This window comes from Micrasema longulum, unplaced genomic scaffold (genome assembly GCF_059751315.1).
Source record: "Micrasema longulum isolate JH-2025_06_02 unplaced genomic scaffold, ASM5975131v1 h1tg002243l, whole genome shotgun sequence".
Classification (NCBI taxonomy): Eukaryota; Metazoa; Arthropoda; class Insecta; order Trichoptera; family Brachycentridae; genus Micrasema; species Micrasema longulum.
Window position 1 is genome coordinate 117,068 of NW_028279402.1, and position 23,506 is coordinate 140,573.

Genomic DNA, 23,506 nt, shown 5'->3' on the forward strand with positions numbered 1-23,506 from the left:
AGATTCTTACTGGATGTCGAAAATAAAATATAAAAAATAAGAAATAATTAAAAAATATATATATAGATGACAACCATGAAGTTTCGCATAAATAAATTGTCTATGTTTTTATGAATGTATGTATGTGTATGCGCATGGGTGTTTGTACGTGTGTGTGTATATACATGTGTATATATGTGTATATATATATATATGTGTATATATGTGAATGTCTGTATGTATATGTATCAAAATGTGTATACGAATAAGTTTATATTTTGTTTGTCTGTGCTCTATTAATTTGTTAACTATTATAATATATTAAAATGTAATTGCCTAGCTTGGAACGGAGTATGTACCCTTGTTAGCTGGGCAAAGTGAACATGGAATTGTATTTTGATAAAGAGTGTAAATAAATAATACATTTTCAAGAAACTTTGGTGTACAATGAAATGCTCTAATTCTTACCGCTTGTAAGAAAACAGTTGCTTTATCCAATCTCTCACAGCATTAAACTTCCTTATTAGGGGTTTCAACGGAGGTAAAAAAATTGGGGGATTGTAAGTAAGTACTAATTAAAGATTTAAACAATTTATTTATTTAAATTTGAGGCTGATATGTAAATAGATTGTGTCAAATATACATATGTTTTTTTTAAACATTATTAAGGCACTTCATGTAATAAATATGAGAATTTGAATGTACATTTTTCTTAAAGCTCGAATGACTAGATTATTCTCTTTACTTGATAACACACATAATCACAGCTCTTCCAAACACTCATTACTGACAACAATATTATGTATTGCGTGTATAACTGTCATGTTTCCAAATATGTTTTTACGTAATTGTTAAATACTGAATGACAGCCATGTTACATCTTCGACTTACAATAAAATTACCTTTTTTCTATTGCGTATTTGGAATTGTTCAGAAGTGTACAGTGCGATTAAAATATGGACGGAAAGAAAGTAGATATTCACCCTGATTAACATTGTGGTACGATTTTTCAAACAGTCGCCCAACAGTTTTTTAGGGATGGGCCGACTCAAATTGAATCCGCGAGATGTCGGCTTTAGATCCAGAATCGACTTTGGCAAGGTAGCTGCTATATAGCGATTTCAAAGGTTGTTTAAACTGTAATATTTCAGTGTTCCTGGCCTGGCACCCGTGCGTAGGACTGATCACCTTACTTTTACATAACCGATGATCGAAATAAGCTGCGCTTAGTTTACAGTGCCCTATGCGCCACTGGGTGCAAAAAAGGGAATGATAATGACAGTAGTGAAATCTTCATATAATCGTGATTTTATAAAATTTGCTTTATAAATAAACGCCACGGCTCTGAACTGAGTTAATTCTGATTAGGGAAATATCACGTACTACGAATACCAATACAAATATACAAAATGGATTTAGAATAATTAATTGTATTTTCAAAATCAATATTGATATTGTGGAGAAATGTTTTCATGTATAACTTTAAAAAAGAAAATATTGAAAAAAAAAATCACACTAGAAAAACTCAAAATTTTTGGCATTGATAGTTGCGACGTCAAGATTCGTGACGATGTTCTAAAAAAACGAAAATAGTTTGGAACAAAGCTAAAATGGACATGAATCGTGACGTATTAGGGGCGTGGCCAATGCAATGAACGTTTTTGCGGGAATTCAAAATTACAAATTAAAAAATATTTTTCATGCTCTTAATAAGTAGCAAAAATGTTTTTTTTACTGGACAGTATTTCATGGACCCTTTTTATTTTAAAACTGTAAAAAACGTGATATTTCTTTATTAGAATTCAATAAACAATGCAATACGCTTCATGGTCGCCCGAACGCCAGACGACTATTTTTAGAAAAATTGTACCGAAGCAATCAGTGTCCATCCATTCTGTAATTGGCAAGTTTAATCTTCCTTGGTCTCGTCCCAAATAGTCTGGCCGTTTTGTTCACTCGTGCCCTTCATGAACTTCTGGACCATGGGCAGCTTGTAAAGGTAGATGCTGAGGACTGCTCCTGCGCAAGCGCCGATCCAGTACACCACGGCGTGCTCCAGCAGAGTGTTGCCGTCGCAGCCGTACTTCAGGGCCGTGGCGAGAGCCGGGTTGAAATAGCCACCCGAGTAGTCAAACGCTGTGGAGAAAGGCACATTATTCCAGGTGAAGTTAGACCCGTGTTAAACATGCAAGTCACTTGCGAATACAATGAAAAAAACAAAAAAAATGCACTTTATTCTTCAGTGCAATAGAGATATACCACAAAAGTACTATGAATACCAATAAAAATATATGAAATGGATTTAGATTAAATGGAAAGACCATATTAGTTAACTAGTTAATCGAATTAGAAAATAGAGCAAAAAATAATATTTATTTATTTTTTTAAGAAAAAGAAATATTTGCGTTCTTATGATTTACCCAAATATTACATTTGTGAGGGCCATTTTCAACGAGTTGTAAATAACTCATTATTAAAAAACGGAATCAAGTTGGGGTAGAGTGGGATTCGAACCACAGACCTTTGGTCCGTGAGTCCGAGACACTAGCCACAGGGCCACAACCCGATCACGTATCGCTACGATTTTTTTATGTTTCGTAATTTTTTTATTACTCCTCGCGTGACGTCACCCCTTCGATGAGTTGTCCTGATTGGAGTGTTGGCTTCCCGGAAACCGGAAGTCGGAAACTCACAAAACTATCATTCGTTGATTTAGAAGAACTTGTGACATAATTTATAGTAGTTCATTTTCAATTATAATTTCATGCATCTAAGAGAAACTTGGCTGTTCAATGAAATGCTCTAATTTTTACCGCATGTAGGAAAACTTTTTCTATATACAATTCCCGTAGCGCTGAACTTTATCATTAATTCAATATTGACATGCATGAACTAAGCACAAATTTGAACACTACCTATTCATGAAGGTTTGCAATAACTATTGTTTTTTAGCTGACGACATCGCATATATAGTTTTTGTTCTTTTTCGTCCTGTCGGACGAAAAAAACTGCTTATTTTATTAGAAGCTCTGCTAAATTACGTCTTTGAATGTATTAAAATAAAATATGTATCCACAAACTCTTTAAAATTTTTCAAAAACTCTAATTCTTCTTCAATTCATTAAAATAAGCAGTTATTTTTCGTCGTCTTTTAAAAATAACAAAAATGAAGCTTACGCGGCGTTGTTAGCTAAGCGATAATGTATATTAATTTTAGTAATACATTAACATTTATATTAACTAAATTTGTAATTATTTCCTAAAAAGAACGCTATTGTGACATAGGCTTATGTTATTTGCGAGTTATATAAATAAAGAAAATGAGATGGTGACATTACATTTTGTGTTGATAAAATCCTAATCAGCGAATCTTTACTTGACTTTACTATTTTATTATGAATAAATAAAACTATTCATAACTCATTTTCACAACACAAGCCTATTTCACGGAGTTGTAAGTAAAGAATAGTAAAAATGTAGCAAATTAGGCAAGGAACAAAAATTGGTTAAGTACGCATTCGCATACAGGTAACAAGCGTGCTCTATCTAGAGTGTATTTACAGTTTAGGGAATATTTTCACAATTTGTGTACCTTGGCCTAATTTGACTTTGCACAAAACGGATATTGACATATCGGAAGTTGGATTCCTATCCTGGTAAGCGTAGACATATTGTGTATCCTTGAAAAACACTCCTGAAAATGTATGACATGTTAATCCAATGAATGGAGTGACATTGATTTTATTACGCATGCTTTATTAGTAATAAACATAGAATTAAGAATAGTCCAGAAAGAGCGTAGAATCATATTCGAATACATCGGACTGTGTCCAAATAACCCCCCCACTTTGCGTGAAGTCGCCGCGTAGTGTTGCCAGATCGCGAAAAATATAATTATAACACAAAAATGTAAGACAATTGTATTTAAAAAAAAGTTCCTAAAATTTTATTGAACACGCGGAAACATTGATTGACACAAACGAGAAGATAAATAAAGGGTCATTTAATAAGAGTAATTTAATTAATGAATTTTACATAAAGCGGATATTTTTATGTCATGTTAAATAATATATTATAAGCAAATTAGCGTACAAAAATTGACTACGCTGGCAACACTAACAAAAAGTCCATTTTATTTTCTTTGACAATCTGCCAGATGAAAAAATATTTTTTTTTTAAAGTAATGCATTCGCTACTTACACATGCATTTGCTACTTACAGATGAAATGTGATCCCATCCTGTTTCTTTTTGATCCCAGCAGTATTTCTTCACTTTAAAACGACTCAACACGGCATAGTTGAATTCGAATCGGAAGTTTCGTACTAAACGACGTCTACAAAGAAACTAATGGGTCAAAACGTAAAACTACTCCTTTAAGAGTAGTCTAGTCGCCTTCTGTTTGATGCACGTATGCGGTTTCTGGAATATTCTTTATTCTATGGTAATAAATATACTTGCATGACAAATTTTGCTCAACTGAAACTATACCTACTGTACATTTTTTAAAAGTAAATTCCCCTGACATTTGGGCAAATATGAAGTATAATATTTATTGAATTTTAATTCACAACAAATTAATTCCATATTCAATGGTTGATAAGAACATTTTTGTTGTAACTCTTAATCATTTTTTTTTCGATCCCTGATTTATTTTGTTTCAAATCAATATTTTTTTTAATGAATACGCCATAGATGTAACTCTGCGTACCTAAATATGTTTTGTTTTATACAAGCCATCCAACATTTTTGCATTTTATCGGGTCCGGACTTCAGACCTTGCCACTTCGATGTGCAGTGACATATATCGCATTATTTAAATATATCAGGTAACCGTTCCTTGAAAAAATGTACTGTCAGTATATCCAAATATACGAGTACGAATCAACTGTATTCAATACAAAGGCTTTTCAAATCACAATTTTGGTCTAAGTTATTTTATTATTATTTTCAAGTGTTTTTACTTATTATTTTTTTTTGCAACACAACAGGCCGGGAGGCCCAATCACAGTGGTAAATTTACAGCACAGAACGCCAAGGATTGGTCGTTGGAATTAAACCTGGTCCTGGTACTTAGCTATTACACTACAAAGGAATTGTCCTCCAAGCAAAAAGGAATTGAGCTGCACAGTACTATTAACTGAAATCCTTTTGTGTGTGAGACCCGTGCGTGTTATTAGTTAAAAACACAACATATTAAAAATAAAAATCATCTTTTTGCTAAAATTGTGGTTTGAAGCCTTTGTCTTGAACACAGTTCAAATGTCTGAAATAGCAACTGGCATATATTTGAGAGGAAGCATGTAGTAATGTAAAGTATCAGTTCTCAGACCTCTGATCTGGGATCTGGGGTTCTCAGAGTGACCATAACCCAGCGTCTTTTGGTGCAATATGCAAGTGCAAAGTAATTATAGTTTTTAATTGTGAATCTAGTATATTGAATATGATTTTCCTTACCAGCAACAACGAGGGAGGTGCCGATAAAGGCGTCTATAGCTGTCGAGAACCGAGGACTCAAATCTCCGAGGGATTTTGATGTTAGTCGGCATACGCATGTGGCTATTCCCTCTATTATTGCCCCATATAACATAGGCACCTTTGTGGAAAGGAAAAAATTAAGCATTCAAAAGGATTCCAGAACACGTATTCAAGAAAAACAGTATCCAAAGTTGTTAGGCTATTAAACGATAGGTTAAATATACATAGCCAGGTAAAAAAGCTGTTACTTTACTGTGAAAAGACCAAATTCGTTGTCTATTCTTTCTACATTTCAATAAATGTTTGAGAACTATTCTCATCTTATTCTGTAGAATCAAAATGTTTTTGTTTTTCCGTTCATTCCATTGAAATGTAGCGATGGATAGTAATTTATTTTATTGTAGTGTATTGGGAATTTTGGATTTTATTGGAATTTTTTATTTTTCTTTACTGCATTATCTAATTATTTTATGAAACAAGTTTATTATTAACAATTCCTCAAATGTACCTGGAGGTCAGCTTTGCAGTCTTCGAAAGCTCTGTCTTTATGTGTGTCTGTGATTTCCAAGGCCCAGTACATTTGGACATACTTGAATACCATAAAACCTCCTGTTAGTTCCGCCCACACTTTCAGAAGAACGTGTCTAAGATCTGCGTTGCCTAAAATATTTAAATAATAATTAATTTCAGACAGTAAAGGAGCTGATAATAGAATAACACTTATTTTTCAGAGTGGTGATTTGCCAGGCTTAAATCAAAATTGGTAACCATCACAAATGTTGAGATAAGTATTATCGACAAAATCAAGAGAAGGAGTTTTGCGTTAGTTTGGACATTTACGGCAAATGGACGGTGAAAGAACGGCTAAAATGATTTACTATGCGAATGTTGGTGGATGCAGAAAACAAGAATGCATGCAGAAGGCATGACCCAATCCAACACGTGGTTTAAGATGAACATGTGAACAGCCAGAATAATACGCGCGCGAGCATGAGAAAATGAATAAATATAGAGGAAGCAAGGTCCTCTTCGAAGATTGGTTTTGAAAAACATGCAATAAAAGTGGGAAAAACAAAATTACAAAAAATAAAAAATGAGTTTGGAACATCAAAAAGAAAATTGGAATAATGAAACATCTAAATGTGAAGTAAATAATAGAGCAGATCGATTTGTGATAAAAGCAATTGACAATATAATACCTACACAATAATATTTAAGAATATTAGCAAAAATGGTTTACACCACCCCCGTAGAAACATAGAGATGACTCATAAAAATTTCTCAAATAATTCAATCGGATGAAGAATGGGAAACATGAAAAAATTAGGAATCCAGGGCGGCTGAATTTAATAACTATAATATAGTAATTTTATTCATTTATGTTTATATTAATTACTAGCTGACCCGACAGACGTTGTCCTGCCCGAACGTTGGCTTGTCTTGGAAAAATACTTTTTATTGATAAGTAGGTACCTAGGTTCTTGTTTGTGATTAAATTCCAAAACTAAAAATTGTTAATATTCAAATACTAAATTTAAGTAGGTACTTGTTTGTGGTTGAATTCCAAAACATAAAATAAATATTTTTTCAAATATGGCATTCTTTTTGCAAACGTCAAACTCCGGTCTTCTCACCAACAGAAGGGGTGTACTTATCTAGAAATACGATTTTTAAAAACCCAGCCAATGACAGGTCATAAGCTCTGTAAATGGCTAGACTTCTCAACAGTTTCTATGTTTAAAGAATTTTAGCTTATTAATTAATTTTATAGCTTAATTTTTCTCAAGTGTATTTTTGTAATTATATTTAAATGTAAATAATATATGTATGGAAAAATAAACAAACAATAAAAACAAATATATATATATATATATATGTATTATTTATTTGGTAAACAATTAAATAAAAAGAAACCAAAATTAATTTTATAAAAAATGTGTTATCATAATTTCGCAATCAACACCCAGTGGTGCAAAAAGCACTGCAGAAGGTAAGGTGCTCACAGTCTTACGCTTCAGAAAGTGAAATACTGCAGTGTAGAATATTTAAATTCAATATTTCACATCCACCTTGCCAGGAGTCGAACTCAGAACCTCAAGGAGGGTAGCTCAGTGCGCCAACTACTAACTACACTACGAGGCAGACATATCTCCACTCAATTTCCTCTTTCAGGATTTTTAACTGAGAGTAGCGATCAAGCCAAAAACACTCGTTCAAGTTTTTGGTTTTATTTCACACACAGAACTGTATCTCTCATCCACCCGGATGCAGAATTTTTTGTTTTACCTTCGACATATTCCTCAAGATGGGTGTAAGGACACGCTGATGCATCTCCCCAATTCGCTGCCCACCATATCGACAACAGGAAAAGGAATATGGCGTATGTTGCCACACCAAAGTTGTCAGCAACTAAAATAAGACAATATACTAATGAGAAACAATCAGAGTAAAACAATTTCTTTATAATTTATCAATAATAGCTCAGTTCTTAAAGCATAACCCGTGTTGAGCAAAATATTTCATAAATTAAAAATATAAATTAACAAAATGTTTACATATGTAAGGGTACACGCAGTACACGGCAAGAACGGAATTGTCAAATGACGAATTTAACAGGAGAGCGCAAAGAAGAATAAAAAGCTTAGTTGTGGGACGTTTACGTATTAGGTTTTACAGCACCCGCTTAAATCCTCATACAATTTTCCGCATATTGCTATCCTACTCTTGCAACTTAGTTACGTATTATCGACTCCTCTAACATAAAGAATAGGTTTGCATATTCTATCGCATTTCAACGCGATGCCCTTTTGATATCCCGTCAGCCACCCGGGCTTACCCCATGCTCCGTGAGACCCTTAAACTTGTCATCTCCCTTAATTTTGGCCTTTATAAGGCAGATTTCCAGCTTTGAAAGCCAGAGTAATCCGGGTCGTCTTCCAACCTTTCTGCTTCGTGGTAATTTTTGGTAAAGACAATTACTCGGGGCTCTCTTAGCAAACCCGCTTGCTTTCCTTATCCGAAACTCATTTGTACTAGGCTACGCCTTGGCTCTCACCTCTATCTGCTTCTGGGTACTTTGGCCGGACATATAATTTGACTAATCTAGATCATAGTAGTTGATCCCTAGTACCTACTCATTAAAATACGAATGATGGCTGTTTTGCAACTTCTGAATACGGTGCAAGACATCAGTTACTAGAAAGAGATAGCTCGGATGTCCGAAGCACCGCATGCTTTGGCCACCCAGAACCATAAATCAACCCCGTGTCTTGAAACAATAACTCCGCCGCCTCTCAATCTGTAAAGTCAGTGCCTCTCAAGCCGCGTAACCGGCGATATTGTATTTCTATAATTTTCTAGTGCTAGTACTATATGTTAAGAACGAACTGAATCGACAAATATATTAAAAATATATAAACAAGCGTGTTATACTTTTCAATTTATTTATTTACATACAATCATAGAAAATAACAAAAAAAACGTTTACTAAAGTAATATTTTACATATAAATATAAATATTTTCAAATGATTTATTTTATGAAACGACAAAAACGAGCTTGTTCCAGCAATTGTCGCATTTTGACTATTTTCTCGCTAGCCATTTTAAGACACGGATCCACATTTCGTTAGTTTTAAATATTCCATTTATTCGTTCAGTAGAAAAAAATGCCATTAATATCTCTCAAAATCTAAAAAATGCTATGAGCATGTTTTACCCGTGTACCCTTCATATATTATAATTTCCGCAAGAGCAGCGTATCTAGATCGTTTTGGTTACATGGAAGGTAAGATGATCCATTTTTCGCTTAAGGACAAGGACAGTGAAATATTGCAGTGTTAAACCATAATGTAAACAACATCAATCCTGCCAGGAATCGAACTTGAGGTCCTCGTTTTGAATCTGTAGTTGATGTCATTAAAAGCTCCGGATATGTTCAATCCGGAGTTTCGAGCTAAATCAACTTTTATATCGGCTATTTATCCCTTTCGGCAAATGGAAAAGCGTCCGAATGTCAAATTGTACAATAGCCATACCGGATTGTAATTTTTTTGTATATGCTTATAAAAAAAAAAAAAAAAAAACTATTTTAGTAGACAAAAATATGATACATACCAATTACCAATACGTCAATGTTGCGGATAAACAAATTAAATACAAGCTATTTACATCTGAATTGCATTAAAAAATAACATTGAATTTACAATAAAACTTTTGCACACAAATAGGCTCCATCTGTTGTATTTTTTTAAACAAACGATCAGATGACAGTCGCAATGAATTTCACTTTGAATTTATTTATAATTCCGTTTTTCAAAAATGTAATTCCCCTTTCGACCGCAATTACCGCTAGTTGCTCACAATGTATTGCCACTATAAAAAATGTAAGTTGCTAGGTACCTACATAGCCAGTGCAAAAGCATACTTTTTTTCTTATCTATATATTTACTGTAACCACTGATCGCCTTAAACAGGTCCATCCCAAATAATAAAAAATGCTCCGTAGATATTGTATATCATACAGTTTAAATTAGATTAGTTGATGAATTAGATTGTTTCATAAACTTACTTATAATTAGTTCAAAACAGCATCCGCATAGCTCGGCAGTGGCAATGGCTTCCTCAAACAAAAGTTTTACAAACGGCTCTTTTACAAATTTGTTGACGGCTCTTCGCGCGCAGTGCGCCAGTAGCGAAGTTAGTAAAATAAACAGTGTTGACACCACAAGTGGCGCAAACGTCATTTTGTTTACCTGAAATATAAGGAATTAAAACAATTTAAATGTTTGTTAGCAGGGGGAAATTATTCAAGTAGTTTATACTAATTTTGTTTCCGAATAGACTCCATCGCCCGATCAATATAATTGGACGCGTTTCTGCTTCGGAATTTTAATTTTGCATATTTTTTTCACACCAACAGTATAAACACCGCTGTGTATACCAAGAATTATGCAATTATTATTTTAATGAAATGAAGACATTTGAGGTAAAGGTGCTTGTATTATTGAAATAAAATGGAAACTTTACTTATATTTGTTTCAAGTAAATCGGTAAATCACATTGGACGAATGGTTTTTATTAGTTACCTACTTAAACTTATTAGAAAAATTTTTTTTCTCCGTCATGTAATGATTAAAACATATTTCTTCTTAAAATGCGTAAGTATTGAAAATATCCACCCAACTTACACAAAAAAAATCAACAGTAAAATAAACGGAATATTTTAAACGAAATGATTACACAAATAATATTGGATAAAAAACAATGAATATTCCACTGCAAGTTCATCATTAAAACAATATTTACACGTGTCTCTCTTATAGGCACAGACAGACCTACTGGATACACAAAACACAATTGAACAAATTAATCGAGTAATATAATATGGTAGGTAAGTGACATTTAAGTTTTAGGCGGGAAAAACAAAAATGTTCCCAAAATGGCGTTTGACATAAATACAATTTTACTTTTTGTTATGTACCTATGATGTTTACGATCGCAACTGAACAATCATTACAGTAACCAAGCTAACGGTCCAATATTAGATAGGTACTGCATCGCTAGTTACTTATTAATCAAATCTAACCTTGTTCGATCGACACGTGACATTGCATCAGGTCGGCCATTTTAGTTGCATGAAGGGAATTTATAATTAAACTTTACTCGCTAACAACACACCTCCTTGATGCCGCAGATAGACATAATATAATACACATGATATACATAAATACGGAACGGGAACGGCTCAAAATGACAGGTGGACATGAATATTTTTTAAACTTGTTAATGTACCTACCCTGTCTACTTGGCTACTTACGGCATATGGAAAATAAAATAAAATTAGGCCGATTTGAATATAATTGAAAGTAAATTAAACTCGATTATAAAAGAGTACAAGTAATTTATATATTTGACATTAATAACAGAGAATTTGCCAATCCCACACGAAATTGAGACTGACATACATTCCTATCTTCTTCCAGATTCATACATCTTGTCATACATGCCATTCGATTGTGTATGCTTTAGGCTTGACCAGACTTGAGAATACGGTCTCTGTGATTATGCCACGTCTATTTTAGTTGTCTTGGTTAATATTAATTCTCGCCATATATACCTACCCGTTTTACCATTCTTACGTTATCCATTTGTTCCACATGACCAAACTACCTGAGTGCCTCTTTAGTAAGCTTATTAATTATACATGTCTCCGTTGATATAAAATTATGGTTTGACAAAAAAAATTAATCTTATACGGAAAAGACAAAAATTATTCCATTTTTTATTAACAAAACTAATTTAATTGATTCACCCTTTGGTAAAAGAAGCAATTGCAACAAAACTAACTGCAATCTTACATGTTCAGTACTAGATACAACAGACAAAGTAAAATATCTTGTTGTATACATAGACCAAAACTTAAAATGAAAATACCGTATTAGTGAACTAGTTAAACGTATTAGAAAATGGATATACATATTTACTAGATTAAGGAATATTTAAAAAATGCTTATTACTAAACCTGTACAATCTTTATTACAATATGGTATTATTGGATGGGGTGGTGCATATGGCAATATATTAAACCCTTTTAAAATAGAACAAATATTAATTATCAAAGTACTTTTAAAGAATCCCTCAACATACAGTACAGAAAATCTATGTAAATGATTTAAAGTTCATAGATTAGTTAGTCAGTCTATTTTTACTTTACTACGCGTTTTGCACGGCAATGTTGTTCGATAACTTTTAGAACAGGATTTCAAATTCCCTCTGTCTCAGAATGAAACGTTCTGTCGTTGATTTATAATTTGTAACCCTGCAATACATCGATTTCCCAATTTCCCACACATTGGTCCAAGAGATTGCAATCAACCGCATTCATTTTGTTAATTTCTGCAACGAAATTCCATTACATTCCAATTTTTTATTCTGAACTTATTTTATCGAAATAATCATTAGTTTTCAATACGTTTCTAAGATGTTTGTTGATTTACACGATACTAAAAAATATGTTACAAATATATACTTACATAATATATTAATTGAAATAAGTAATTAAATGCTTTCAAAGATATTTAGTTACATGTTATTTGAAGAAATATACTATGGTATTTAGTAAAACGGTCTCGTTTCCTTTATATTGGGATAGTGCCAAATTGAAAATTATTACTTTTTACTAAACTAATGAGTCATGTTATTGTGTGGAAAATCAAAATGGAACTTCTGTAATAAAGAAAAAAATATAATCGACGTTCATTGCTCAGGTTTTTTTTTCACCATTCTGCCCATATTTGAACATCTATATTCCTTAAATTCTTTCATCTGTTGATGTTTGTGAAGTTAAAGAGCTGAAACCTTTATTTAAAATACTTTAAAGTAGTCTACGAAAATTTGGACAAACTCAAAATATTGTTGATTAAACATATACAACACTACCTATTATTTATTTATCGAAATCTACATGAATGTGACATTACATCATGATCATGAGGATCAAACACACGCTTCATTGCATTGCCCCCTTTAAAGCGTCGAAAGATATAACCTGGAGACGCAATGAAGAAGCGCTGATGAGGATCTAAGGCACATCCATTCCGTAATAAGTCACAATGACTTATTACAAGATGTGGTATCTTCCATGGTTAGGATAGCGCAGGTAAAAAGGACAATCAATGATAACAGGACACAAATGCCGTGATCTCTTCGAGTGAAATGGAAGGCCTACTGATGTTTATCAATGCTGACTTGTCTTGAATGAGTTTTCTGTGGTTTGCTCTTCATTAAGCAAATGCGGAGAAGTTCCTATAAAGGTCCACACCCGAAATTCCTTCCCTTTTCCAACACTACTTAGATATAGATAGCCAGAAAACAAAATCCACTTGTCAATATAAATCCAGTACAAAAAGAAAGGTCAATAATACTGCAACTCCGCTTCGGGATGATTCTAGGGTACACTTTGAAATATTACATTAAACAAATAAACAAACCATCACGCCGTTTCCCCGTAGGGGTAGGCAGAGAGGATAGAACGCCATAACACTCTATCTTGGCATACAGACCTCGCTTCCTCTACATTCATACATCTTCTCATGCACGCACGCCGATTATTCCTACTTTTGACATGTCCATCTTCAAGTATTTGATGGACTTGATCGTGACACGTCTTTCTCGTTCTTCCTCGTTTTCTGCATCCATCAACATTCGCATCGTAGATCCTTTTAGCCGTTCTTTCGCTGTTCATTCGCTCTGCATGTCCAAACCAACGCAGCACCTCTTTCTTGATTCTGTCGATAATGCAGTCTTACACACTTCACGGATCTCGACATTTGTGCACCTATCATACATAGTTTTACCACACATACGCCTGAGGGATCGCATTTCAACAGCATTCAACTTACTTTCATCATCATTTTTCCAATTCCATACTTCGCTCCCATACATTAAAGTTGGCACTAGAACTCCGTTGTGAACTGCTAGTTTAGCCTCCTGCGATAAACATTTGTTTCCCAAAGTAGATTTCAGCGCACCGTTTACCCTGTTCCCGGCACTCACCCTCCTTTCAATATCTTACTCCCTAGTAAACATACTTCCCAGGTACACAAATTCTTCTACCTGATTCAGAATATCTCCGTTAACACTGATCTCACATTTAGTTATATTTTCATCCCTTTCAAAAACTATCACTTTTGATTTATCAACATTCATAAGCAAATCGCTTTTCTTGCATACATCGTAGATTTTTGTTACCAAGAATTGCAGGTCTTCTTTGCTGCTGGCAAGAAGCACGGCATCGTCCGCATTAACATATTACATTAAAAATGTATATTTTACTAGGCAAATGTCCCATCTGCTCTATAAATTAGTAGTTATTTATTACGTTATGTAGTTATTGCGAGATGGACTCGGGCTACCGTCTTATTTCAATATTTCCATTGTAAACTGTATATCAGATTGTAGGATTATTAGATGTTCATGAAACACTTCCAGTCTCCCCGTCCCGTGGTCTCAAACCACAAATAAATCACCAACGTACCGTTGCCAGACCTTGAACTGGAATCTGGAGTGGTAATTTCAAAGCTCTGTTTGAAAAAGTTCGCTGTAACGGACAAAAGAGGATTGCCCATGGCTATTCCTACTTGCTTATACAATTCCTTTTCATGATAAAATTATCCATTCGATAAACAGTATTCAAATAAGGCACACGTATCTTTATCGTAGATCTCTCTTAATAGGCCCACTGGGAAAGTGTTTCTAGAACCTCTTAACATGAAGACATGAACCGACGATATAAACAGAAATGATGGGATGCGATTAAAATCATTTTGGTACCCGGTACTAAAGATATCACATAAAAGCGTGGACATTAAAAAGACAGATTTCAAATTAACTACTGCATATACGAGTACCGACGACTGCGACACTAAACAAATCCTAAATACTCAATCATTCAATCAGAGGTATAACAAGACTCCTTTACAAATCACTGAAAAATCTGCCAGTTTAAGAAATTTTGTGGTTCTGCATGATTTTAGAGCAGTATAATTCTAAAATCTTTAAAAATTATTGAAATCATAATCATAACACTCGTTTTACTTAAAATGATGGTTTAGTGATCCCTAAAATTAGTTAAATAAATATGGCAGTAGAACATTGAATTATATTGTACCTTACATTTTTAGTTTAATTCTTATGACCTAAGACTTAAAAATATATGTAATAAGAAAAAAATGGAAATTGGCTTCTTAATCAAGAGTATTAAATAATCTGTTCAAATTTGATTTATATGTATATTATTTACTGTCCCTTATTTTGACTGTAATTGTTTATATAAAGATATTTATTTTTAAGTAGGATTAATATTTATACAGGTAAACTTCACCAACAATCCACAAAAAGTGGCTTGGTGAGGTTTTTGTATTATTTTTTTTCTTTGTTATGTATCTTAATTTTTAATCACGTGTTCTTTTACAAAAATAAATAAGTTAAAAAACTTGCATATTATATTTCTACATAAATAACATCAACCCTGATGATGAAAACTGTGATGCTAACCGAAACGTCGAAAATGAATGCAAACGACACACTGCACCCAGAAACATTCGTTGTGCAGTAAAAATGTTATTGGATTATTTTAATTAGTAATATTATTAACAATATTTTGAGTTTGTCAAAATTTTTGGAGATAAGAATTGGATTCAACCTCCTTGAGAGTTATGAATATTTATATATATCACAACAGAGATAAGGAATATTTTATAGAAGGGATTATAGAAATCTAGGCATTTACAGTACGTGTGATATGCCCATTTATGATCTGTCATTGGCTGGTTTAACTGGCCACTTTACTCACTGAGTGACATTCACTATTCAGCCTATGTTTGAACATATATATTCCTTAAATTTTTCCATTCTTTGCACCAAACAGGCTTGGCCTACTGTTGTAGGTGAAATAATTCGGTCAGAATGTCACCCTCATCGATAAATGTTACAGCTCTTTAACACCACAAAGATCAACAGACGGAAGAATTTGAGGAGCAGAATGGTGAATGTTACAGTGTGTAAAGCGGCCACATAAGTAATATTATTGTTTTAAAGGTGGTTTTACTTCCCCCAGACTATTTGGTGCAAGTAATAATGCTTAGCCCTATGCACCATCGAGTGCAGGTGTGATGATATACATATTAATAGAAAAATAAATAAAACTGATATTACTCAACGTTCGCGAAAGACATGAAAATTTCTAACATTTTATCAGTTTTATGTTACGAAACATGAATACTACTGATACAATATTGGACGTTACAAATTATTATTCCGAAATATTTTCTCATCATCATCATTCCCTATCCGAATGGTGCATAGGGCACTGCATTGGCACACCATCGCAGCGTATCTTTACAATTGTTGTTACATGAAGGCAAGACGATCAGTCTCACGCTTCAGGTACCAGTCCAGGGACTATAAAATATTCTAGAGTAAAAACACATTTTTTAAATAAAAAAAATATTTCATGCCAACCATGTCGGGAATCAAACCCGAGACCTTTTGCATGGTAGGCAAACGCACTGACCACTACACCACGAGGCCGACTATTTTCTAATAAACGCTGAAAAGTTTTAAGTAAATAAAAAGCATTTACATACTTCTCGGCTTAAAGAAATGGTTAATTCTTTTAATAAAAAGCTGGACATTCATTCCCATTTGGCTTATAAAAAAACCGTTGTCAATTATAAAAAAAAAAAATGATGCTAACTGGTTCAATTCAATAGTAATAAATCTTTATCCATTCCGTAATACCTCATATGTGCTTGTATATTTGGAATGCCCATAACTAAAACATTACTTAAAATAATTATTGGAATAAATGTTTTTTTTTTTCGGCGAATCGTAAGCAAATATTGGATAGGTATATCTCTCAAATTTAAAAAAGAAAAATAGTCTTTAAAAAAAAATGAGATACCTAAAAACACATCGTTTTATATTAGAATTTTGATTGCGCAATGATATTTATTAGCCAATCAAGCGATTAAGAAATTATATGTATAAATCTAGATTTATTTGAAAGAGAACACCCCTTTATAATATTATCATCTACACGTTCGTTTAATGATTCCACAGCCAAACCCACATTAAGTTATTTATAATTTATACACAACTTTAATTTAGATCTTCATTTTAATAGGTACTTTTAATTTTCTTATTATTTTTATTTTTTCTGTAGATATGAATTAAAGTTTTCAATTTACTGTGTTTTATGTTTTATCGTGTTTTGATTACATTTATGAGCACACACTATTTATAAATGTGTTAATTTTTTTTCTCATATTTAAAATATATTCTAGTAAATTGCTATTCTTTAATTATAATTGTATTATTTTACTCTATTTACTTCCTTCAATTTTTTTAAAAATTTCTTTAAGCTATTTTTATCTGTTCATTATTTAAATTTATTTTATGTTCATTATTTTATACGTATACAGTATTATATCTGTACTCTTTTATTTGATTATTAATTAAAACTTATGTCTGAGCACCCGATGACAAATTATTATTGAATAGTTTATCGGGACAAAATATATTTTAACTATAAAATTTTGTATGAATACCATGACTTAAAATGTAAATTACATTCGTATCATTTTACGATCCCGCATTTATTTTAAAAAGTCCAAGGTTTTTCTAAACATAGAAAATAATAAAGTTCTTAAATAATTACTTCACGTACATACCTTGATGACTATCTTCAGGAAGATGCCCAAAACATCGATTGTAATCTTCATCTTGCTGTTGCAAATTACTTCTTACCACAATAAAAATATTATCTCGCAATTTTGCAACGAAATGTTTATCATTTCTCTCCGAGGAAACTCGCGAAGTCACTCGACACTATGCAAAAGTCATTTTGACGTACGTCTCGTTTTTGAAATGCCCTAGAAAGAAAAACAACCCGTCAAAAAAGACGAACAAAGATTCTCAGATTTTAAAATTTCACTTCATACCTGGTATGTAAAAATATGTAAGTGACTTCGATTCCTTACGTAATAAAAGTTTTTCTTACCACTTTTCGGGACAAGCCAAACTTTTTCGTCTCGTAGCTAACTTCGCATCTGTTGAGTGTTTAGACACAAGTTGTTGAAGTTCACAGCGATTCCGAGATTTAGCGACGCTTCTAATAGATTCTAAAGCTCGAGGCGGAAAAACGCGAAGATTTGCCGAAGTTCTTCGGGCCACATGACGCCTAGTCGCCAACATGATGCTGCAGCTGAATCTTTAATTAGACGCCTACCTCGAGAGACTGAGATCTTCTCGTGGTCTGCCCCCCTTTATATTCAATTCTAATGGATATTCAGGAAAATGAGACGCGGGGTTCAAACTCTAGGATATTTACAGAACCTCGCATGTGTCGCCTATATTTTTGGTTTTATTTTTGTTCAATACGTGGCGTATTGCACAGCGAGTGTCACCGACGTGTGTACTAAATGTCTCCCGGAGCTAAATTATTTTTACATTTTTTTTATGTAGACGAGCACATGGGACTCTTTTCATGTATTTTTATCATCTTGAACACCATCTGTTTAGTGAATACTCTCAATACAAGACGATCTGGATCACTACCTATATTTAGTTGGTCCGCCTTGTGTTCAGCATGTTTTTCTACCATGCGAGAGGTCTCAGGTTCGATTCCCGACATTGACATGAAATATATATTTATTTTTTATTTGTTTTTACACCAGAATATTTAACAGTCCCAGGGAGTGGCTCTTGCAGCGTGAGAAGTAACAAAAAATATTAAGATACGCCGCGATTAGTGTACCAATGCAGTGCCCTATTAAACATTTGGTGCGGAAAGAGATTTTTATATATTATTTATTCATTAATAACATAACTGACAAGGCGCTCCATCAAGAAGAAGATTTTTTATTGAAATGCTCTACATCGCTTTTTTACTTATTTGGGGTATCTTTATATATATAAATCCTCTGTACGTGGGATGTCACCGAACTCCTCCTAAACGGCTTAACCGATTTACGTGCGGTTTTCAGAGAAATAAAGATCTTTGCGCTGTTCGTGTTCGTAGATGTTAAAATCCACAATCGAATATGTAAAAATAAGTTAGGAGCGTAAATGTTTTATTCATCGATCTACTAGGGTTGCATTTGAGGAGAATGCATTTCCAAAAAATGGAAAGATGTTGTTTTTTTGTGTATAAAAAAAAAATGTTTCTTTTGTGAATCTCAATCAGATTCTTTCCTTAAATTCCTTATAATTTTTACCCATTTATTTCTTTTTATTGGATTTTTAGTAACACTAAAATAATATTAAATTCTATACATAAGTACACCACTTTATTGGTGAGACGACCGGAGTTTGACGTTTGCAAAAATAATTTATTTTATGTTTTGGAATTCAACCATAAACAAGTACCTACTTAAATTCAATATTGTTTGAATATCAAAAAAAAATAGTTTTGGAATTTAATCACAAACAAGTACCTAAATAAAAAGTATTTATCCAGGATGATAGTAGGCAAGCCAACGTTCGGGCAGGACAACGTCTGTCGGGTTCGCTAGTAATATAATATAATAGTTATAGAGAATAATCGACTTTTTTTACAAAGTATTTTTTACAAAAACAGAGTGATGTGGCGTTCATCTTCTCTGCCTTCCCCACGAAAACGACGTGGGGGTTTCTTTGTTACATATAATGTAGGTGCCATGAAAACGTGGTTTAATTTGCTGTGTTATAATGGAAATAATGGACGTTTTGTATACGTAATTAAAACGGTTTGTTTTCAACTTGTAACAATCATTCTTTGAGGTTTACTTTCATTTTTACACGAGCTGAATAAAGCTAGGGTTTCCTAGGAGAGCGGTTCCCGTATCTTAACGGCCGTAGTGAACGGTGATGCGGTGGAAAGCCGTCGTAGTGGTGACTAGAGAGTGGTTTTATTTTTTAACGATGTTATCAACACCGTTTTCCTAGGAAACCACTCTCTAGTCACCGTTACGACGGCTGTCCACCGCATCACCGTTCAGTGCGGCCGTTAAGATACGGGCACCGCTCTCCTAGGAAACCCTAGCTTTACACTTGTCTAAGGAAGTGTAAAACGAATTCCTCTTTCATATTGTTATTCCGCGATCCAACTAAAGGAATCCATATTAATTCAAAGGACGTACTCCTTTATTTCTATTAATTCATATAAAAAATCATGTAGGTATCATGAGTATGATTGATTTGTCGGCATTTGGGCGTGTATGAAAAAGAACCAAACTCCTGAGCGAGTGTCGTTGACTTGACAGCTACTATTTAAAAATCCTTTAAAAGACATCAACGTAGTTATTTTTTTTACCGTAGTTTTATTTTTAAGTTGTATTGTATTTTGTTAAAATCTGTACAGATTTTACTAAAATATTTTTTTCTGTTGAAAAAATATCTAATAAAAAAAACGGGTTCGTCAAAAGTCATAATTATAATGAATCAAATCATTTCGTATTATTTTGTAAGGTTTTAAACATTTGTCCCCTTTCTTGATAATATATATCATACTTAGGATGACAGAAGAGTTATTTCATCATAAGTTTGTTTCGTATGATTGCCTTATAAGCAAACACGCTTTCCCTTAAAATTTATAGAAAACTCGCCTGTGATGCTTTTTTGGGTTGCGTGTTCTCCGCGCTGACCAAATAAAGCGAGATAATTATTGTATCACAAACGGGTAACTATGGAATGTAAAATATTATGGAAATAAAAGGCAAAATACCATCTTAATTTTATTTGTATTTTATATTATGAGCTTCAGCTAAGATCTTTCACAAATAAATTTTCACTGTAAAAAAAAGGTCCAGTAAATGTCTTTGTTCAATATTTTCTTCTCGAAAATATTCTGCATTTTTGTTGAAATGTATTTAAATATTAAACAAATGTTTGTCTTTTGCATTGAAACCAATCAAACTTGTTCTGTTCTTCTGCCCGATGACGCCATTTAATAAAATCTATTTTTGAATTCTGTTTTTTTAGTTTTTTGGATAAAGTAACGTTCTTTTGTTTTTTCTTCCTTGCAGATTTTGCTTGGCGCATCATTTCTGATACAAAAATCAGAATAGATAATAGGTAACCGAGGATAAGAACAATGAATGCTCCTTGGAGGTGGTTCAAAGTCAACGCTTGATCGCCATCGACATGTTGTTTATCGGACTCCCTCGCTAATTTTGCAGCTATCCTCTTGGAAAACACATCGAATCTATCATATATGTTCCGTATTATTCCATTAGATTTGAGCAACGCGATCAAGATGTCAAACCTCTCTTTAAACGCAAAGCCCCTCACCAATACCATTTCTACTGGAAAAGAAAATACGTTTGAATGCAAAGCGTAAAACATCGGTTCTCCGTGCTCATCGCTGTAACGAGTAGAAGTCGAAGACAAATACTTCACATACAATTTACTAGTGAGAATGGACAAGTTTCTGTACCGAATCATGTCGTCTATAACATCGTGAATTTCTAAGTCTAAATAATTGTTAAAAAAGTGATCTTCATTTTGGTCGATAGAGTTATTAAATAAGTGTACAAACGCTCCGTTTCCACCAATTTTCAGATTTGATTCTAATAGTTCGCTTATTTTTGTTATTTGATGTTCGTAAATTGGATTAGTTAATATTGTTATAAGTTTGGTTTGGTAAACGGTACACCAAACTATACTGTAGAGACAAAATGCGACGAAATATATCCTCATTGAGTGGCTCTCAGGTCTACTGACAGTGGAGGCACAAAGTTGCATGCAAAATGAATCTAATAACGCTTGACCGTAGTCTTTCATCTTTATACCTATTTCATAACGTGAATTTGACATGAAATACCAAATGATTGTGCATATCCAGTAAACAACGATTGTTGCAAGCCATAATCTAGGCCCGAGAATAATAATAAGATTTTCCCATTCTGGGATCTTCCTAGCTCTTGGTACAATCCAAACATAAGAGTCTTGAAGATATGACACAGTAGACTCAAAGTCTTCGTGTACTTTATTATCCGGGTACATAGCTCCAATTGCCACTTCCCCATTACCCTTCTTCAAGGATCCCATCATACCGTCCCACGTTCCATTTGGAGCTCTTTCTCCCCAATCACTTTCGGATATATCCAATACTATTGTGAAATTCATTCTTTCTGCGACAATATTAAGTATTTCTCTCTCTATTCCGGGGTTATCATTATTCTCACCGTGGTTAAGAAAAGGATGCCAAATGACTCCGAGAACATTGATAGGACATCCTTGTAAATTCCGCGGAACTTTGCACGGAAACAACTCTACATCCTTTATTAAGTTACCCTTTTCGCAAGTAGTGTATAGTTTAATTAGTTTTATAATATTCTGATGACTTTCCCCACATCTTATTGGAGGATCGTACGGATCCCAGGAAAAAATATTGATGATCGAACTGTCGCTGTAGTCGTGGATAAGTACAATCACGTTCATAACGTGATGGATCCAGAGAGATCTTAAAATGGACTCGGGATATTTCATCATATCCTTTTTAGTATCCCTTAACTTTGAACAGTAAATTATGAATTTCGCAGTTGCATTCCAAGTCGGCTTGCTAGCGAGTTCTCTGATTTTGCTGTTGTATAAGCGAAAACTATCTACGATTATTACATAGAACTCTGTGAGTCGCATTAAAGCGAGATGCGTCTGCACTATCTCGCCCTCGATCGGTCCGAAGTCAACTTCAGTGCTGGCGTTCTGCGTTTTCCGATCTGATATTCCGCCGCGTTTCCTCCAAATAATGTCATCCTCGTCATTTCCTATTGTCATCACTGTTGTTATCCCGATATGGGAAATGTATTTTATATAGTTATCGAGTATCTTATCAGCGGGTTTACTTAGGTTGAATGTTTTAGCTATAGTCATAAATCCAATTGGATTGAATTCTAATTCCTTTCTCGTTATATTGTACAAACACTGTCCAACATTTTCGATTGATATTTTGTCGCTTTTATCGTAGTATTCAAAAGATTTGACACATATTGCTAGAACGCACACGCTTAACAAAGAGTTTTCAAATATCATTATAAGACTTGAGTTGTGATGGATTGGGCTATCAGGAAATTGTGAAGGGTGATTTAATTTTACTGCCAAATTCAAGATTCATTATTCTGCAGTCCAATTTAAAGTTTCCGTTATAATAGCTCGCTTGAATTCACAATGGTTACTGAGAGGGCGAGAAAGTTTTTGAAGGCCTTTGTTTAATTTTTGCTACGGAAATCTATTAAGCTCCGTAGTTCGTGATCTCGTGGAAGCTTTTCATAACCGGTGTTCGTGCTGCATACACCATGTATACAAACACAAACACACTCACGACCATAAAAATGCAGTAAACTAGTGATAAAAATATCACATTACCCATAAATCGAATCAAATTATTTTACTATTCAAATATCGTATTCGGTTTTAAAGTATTCTATTAATTTGATGATGGTGTAAATTCTGTCACCCTATTTATTTTTTTGCTAATTCATTCTAAATCTATTCCATGTATAAAGATGATT

The 23,506-nt window shown here is 33.5% G+C and overlaps 3 protein-coding genes across 6 annotated transcripts in view; 1 reads left to right on the plus strand and 2 right to left on the minus strand.

The window, feature by feature from the left end:
• LOC148272672 (aladin-like) overlaps positions 1–6,907 on the plus strand; it is a 74,916-nt gene extending 68,009 nt beyond the window's left edge. The window contains exon 7 of the mRNA XM_088239738.1: positions 6,187–6,907. The gene's annotated coding sequence lies outside the window, so the exon portion shown is untranslated. The remainder of the gene's footprint in view (positions 1–6,186) is intronic.
• AQP (aquaporin) lies at positions 555–18,309 on the minus strand. Of its 4 annotated transcripts, none has more exons than XM_088239739.1 (8): positions 18,016–18,309; positions 17,687–17,887; positions 10,024–10,207; positions 7,742–7,864; positions 5,964–6,115; positions 5,435–5,573; positions 3,572–3,673; positions 555–2,115 (listed from the first exon to the last, which is right to left on the minus strand). In XM_088239739.1, exons 2-8 carry the CDS (start codon positions 17,735–17,737, stop codon positions 1,889–1,891), a joined length of 978 nt encoding a protein of 325 aa, XP_088095865.1. In that variant the 5' UTR covers positions 17,738–17,887; positions 18,016–18,309; the 3' UTR covers positions 555–1,888. The 4 variants fall into 4 exon arrangements, with proteins under 4 accessions (XP_088095865.1, XP_088095866.1, XP_088095867.1 ...); XM_088239740.1 differs by having other exon boundaries at positions 17,957–18,263; XM_088239741.1 differs by lacking the exon at positions 3,572–3,673.
• A 1,829-nt stretch (positions 18,310–20,138) lies between these two features.
• LOC148272677 (ionotropic receptor 21a-like) lies at positions 20,139–22,436 on the minus strand. Its single transcript, XM_088239732.1, has 2 exons — positions 20,994–22,436; positions 20,139–20,144 (listed from the first exon to the last, which is right to left on the minus strand). Exons 1-2 carry the CDS (start codon positions 22,434–22,436, stop codon positions 20,139–20,141), a joined length of 1,449 nt encoding a protein of 482 aa, XP_088095858.1.
• Between the last annotated feature and the right edge of the window lie 1,070 nt (positions 22,437–23,506).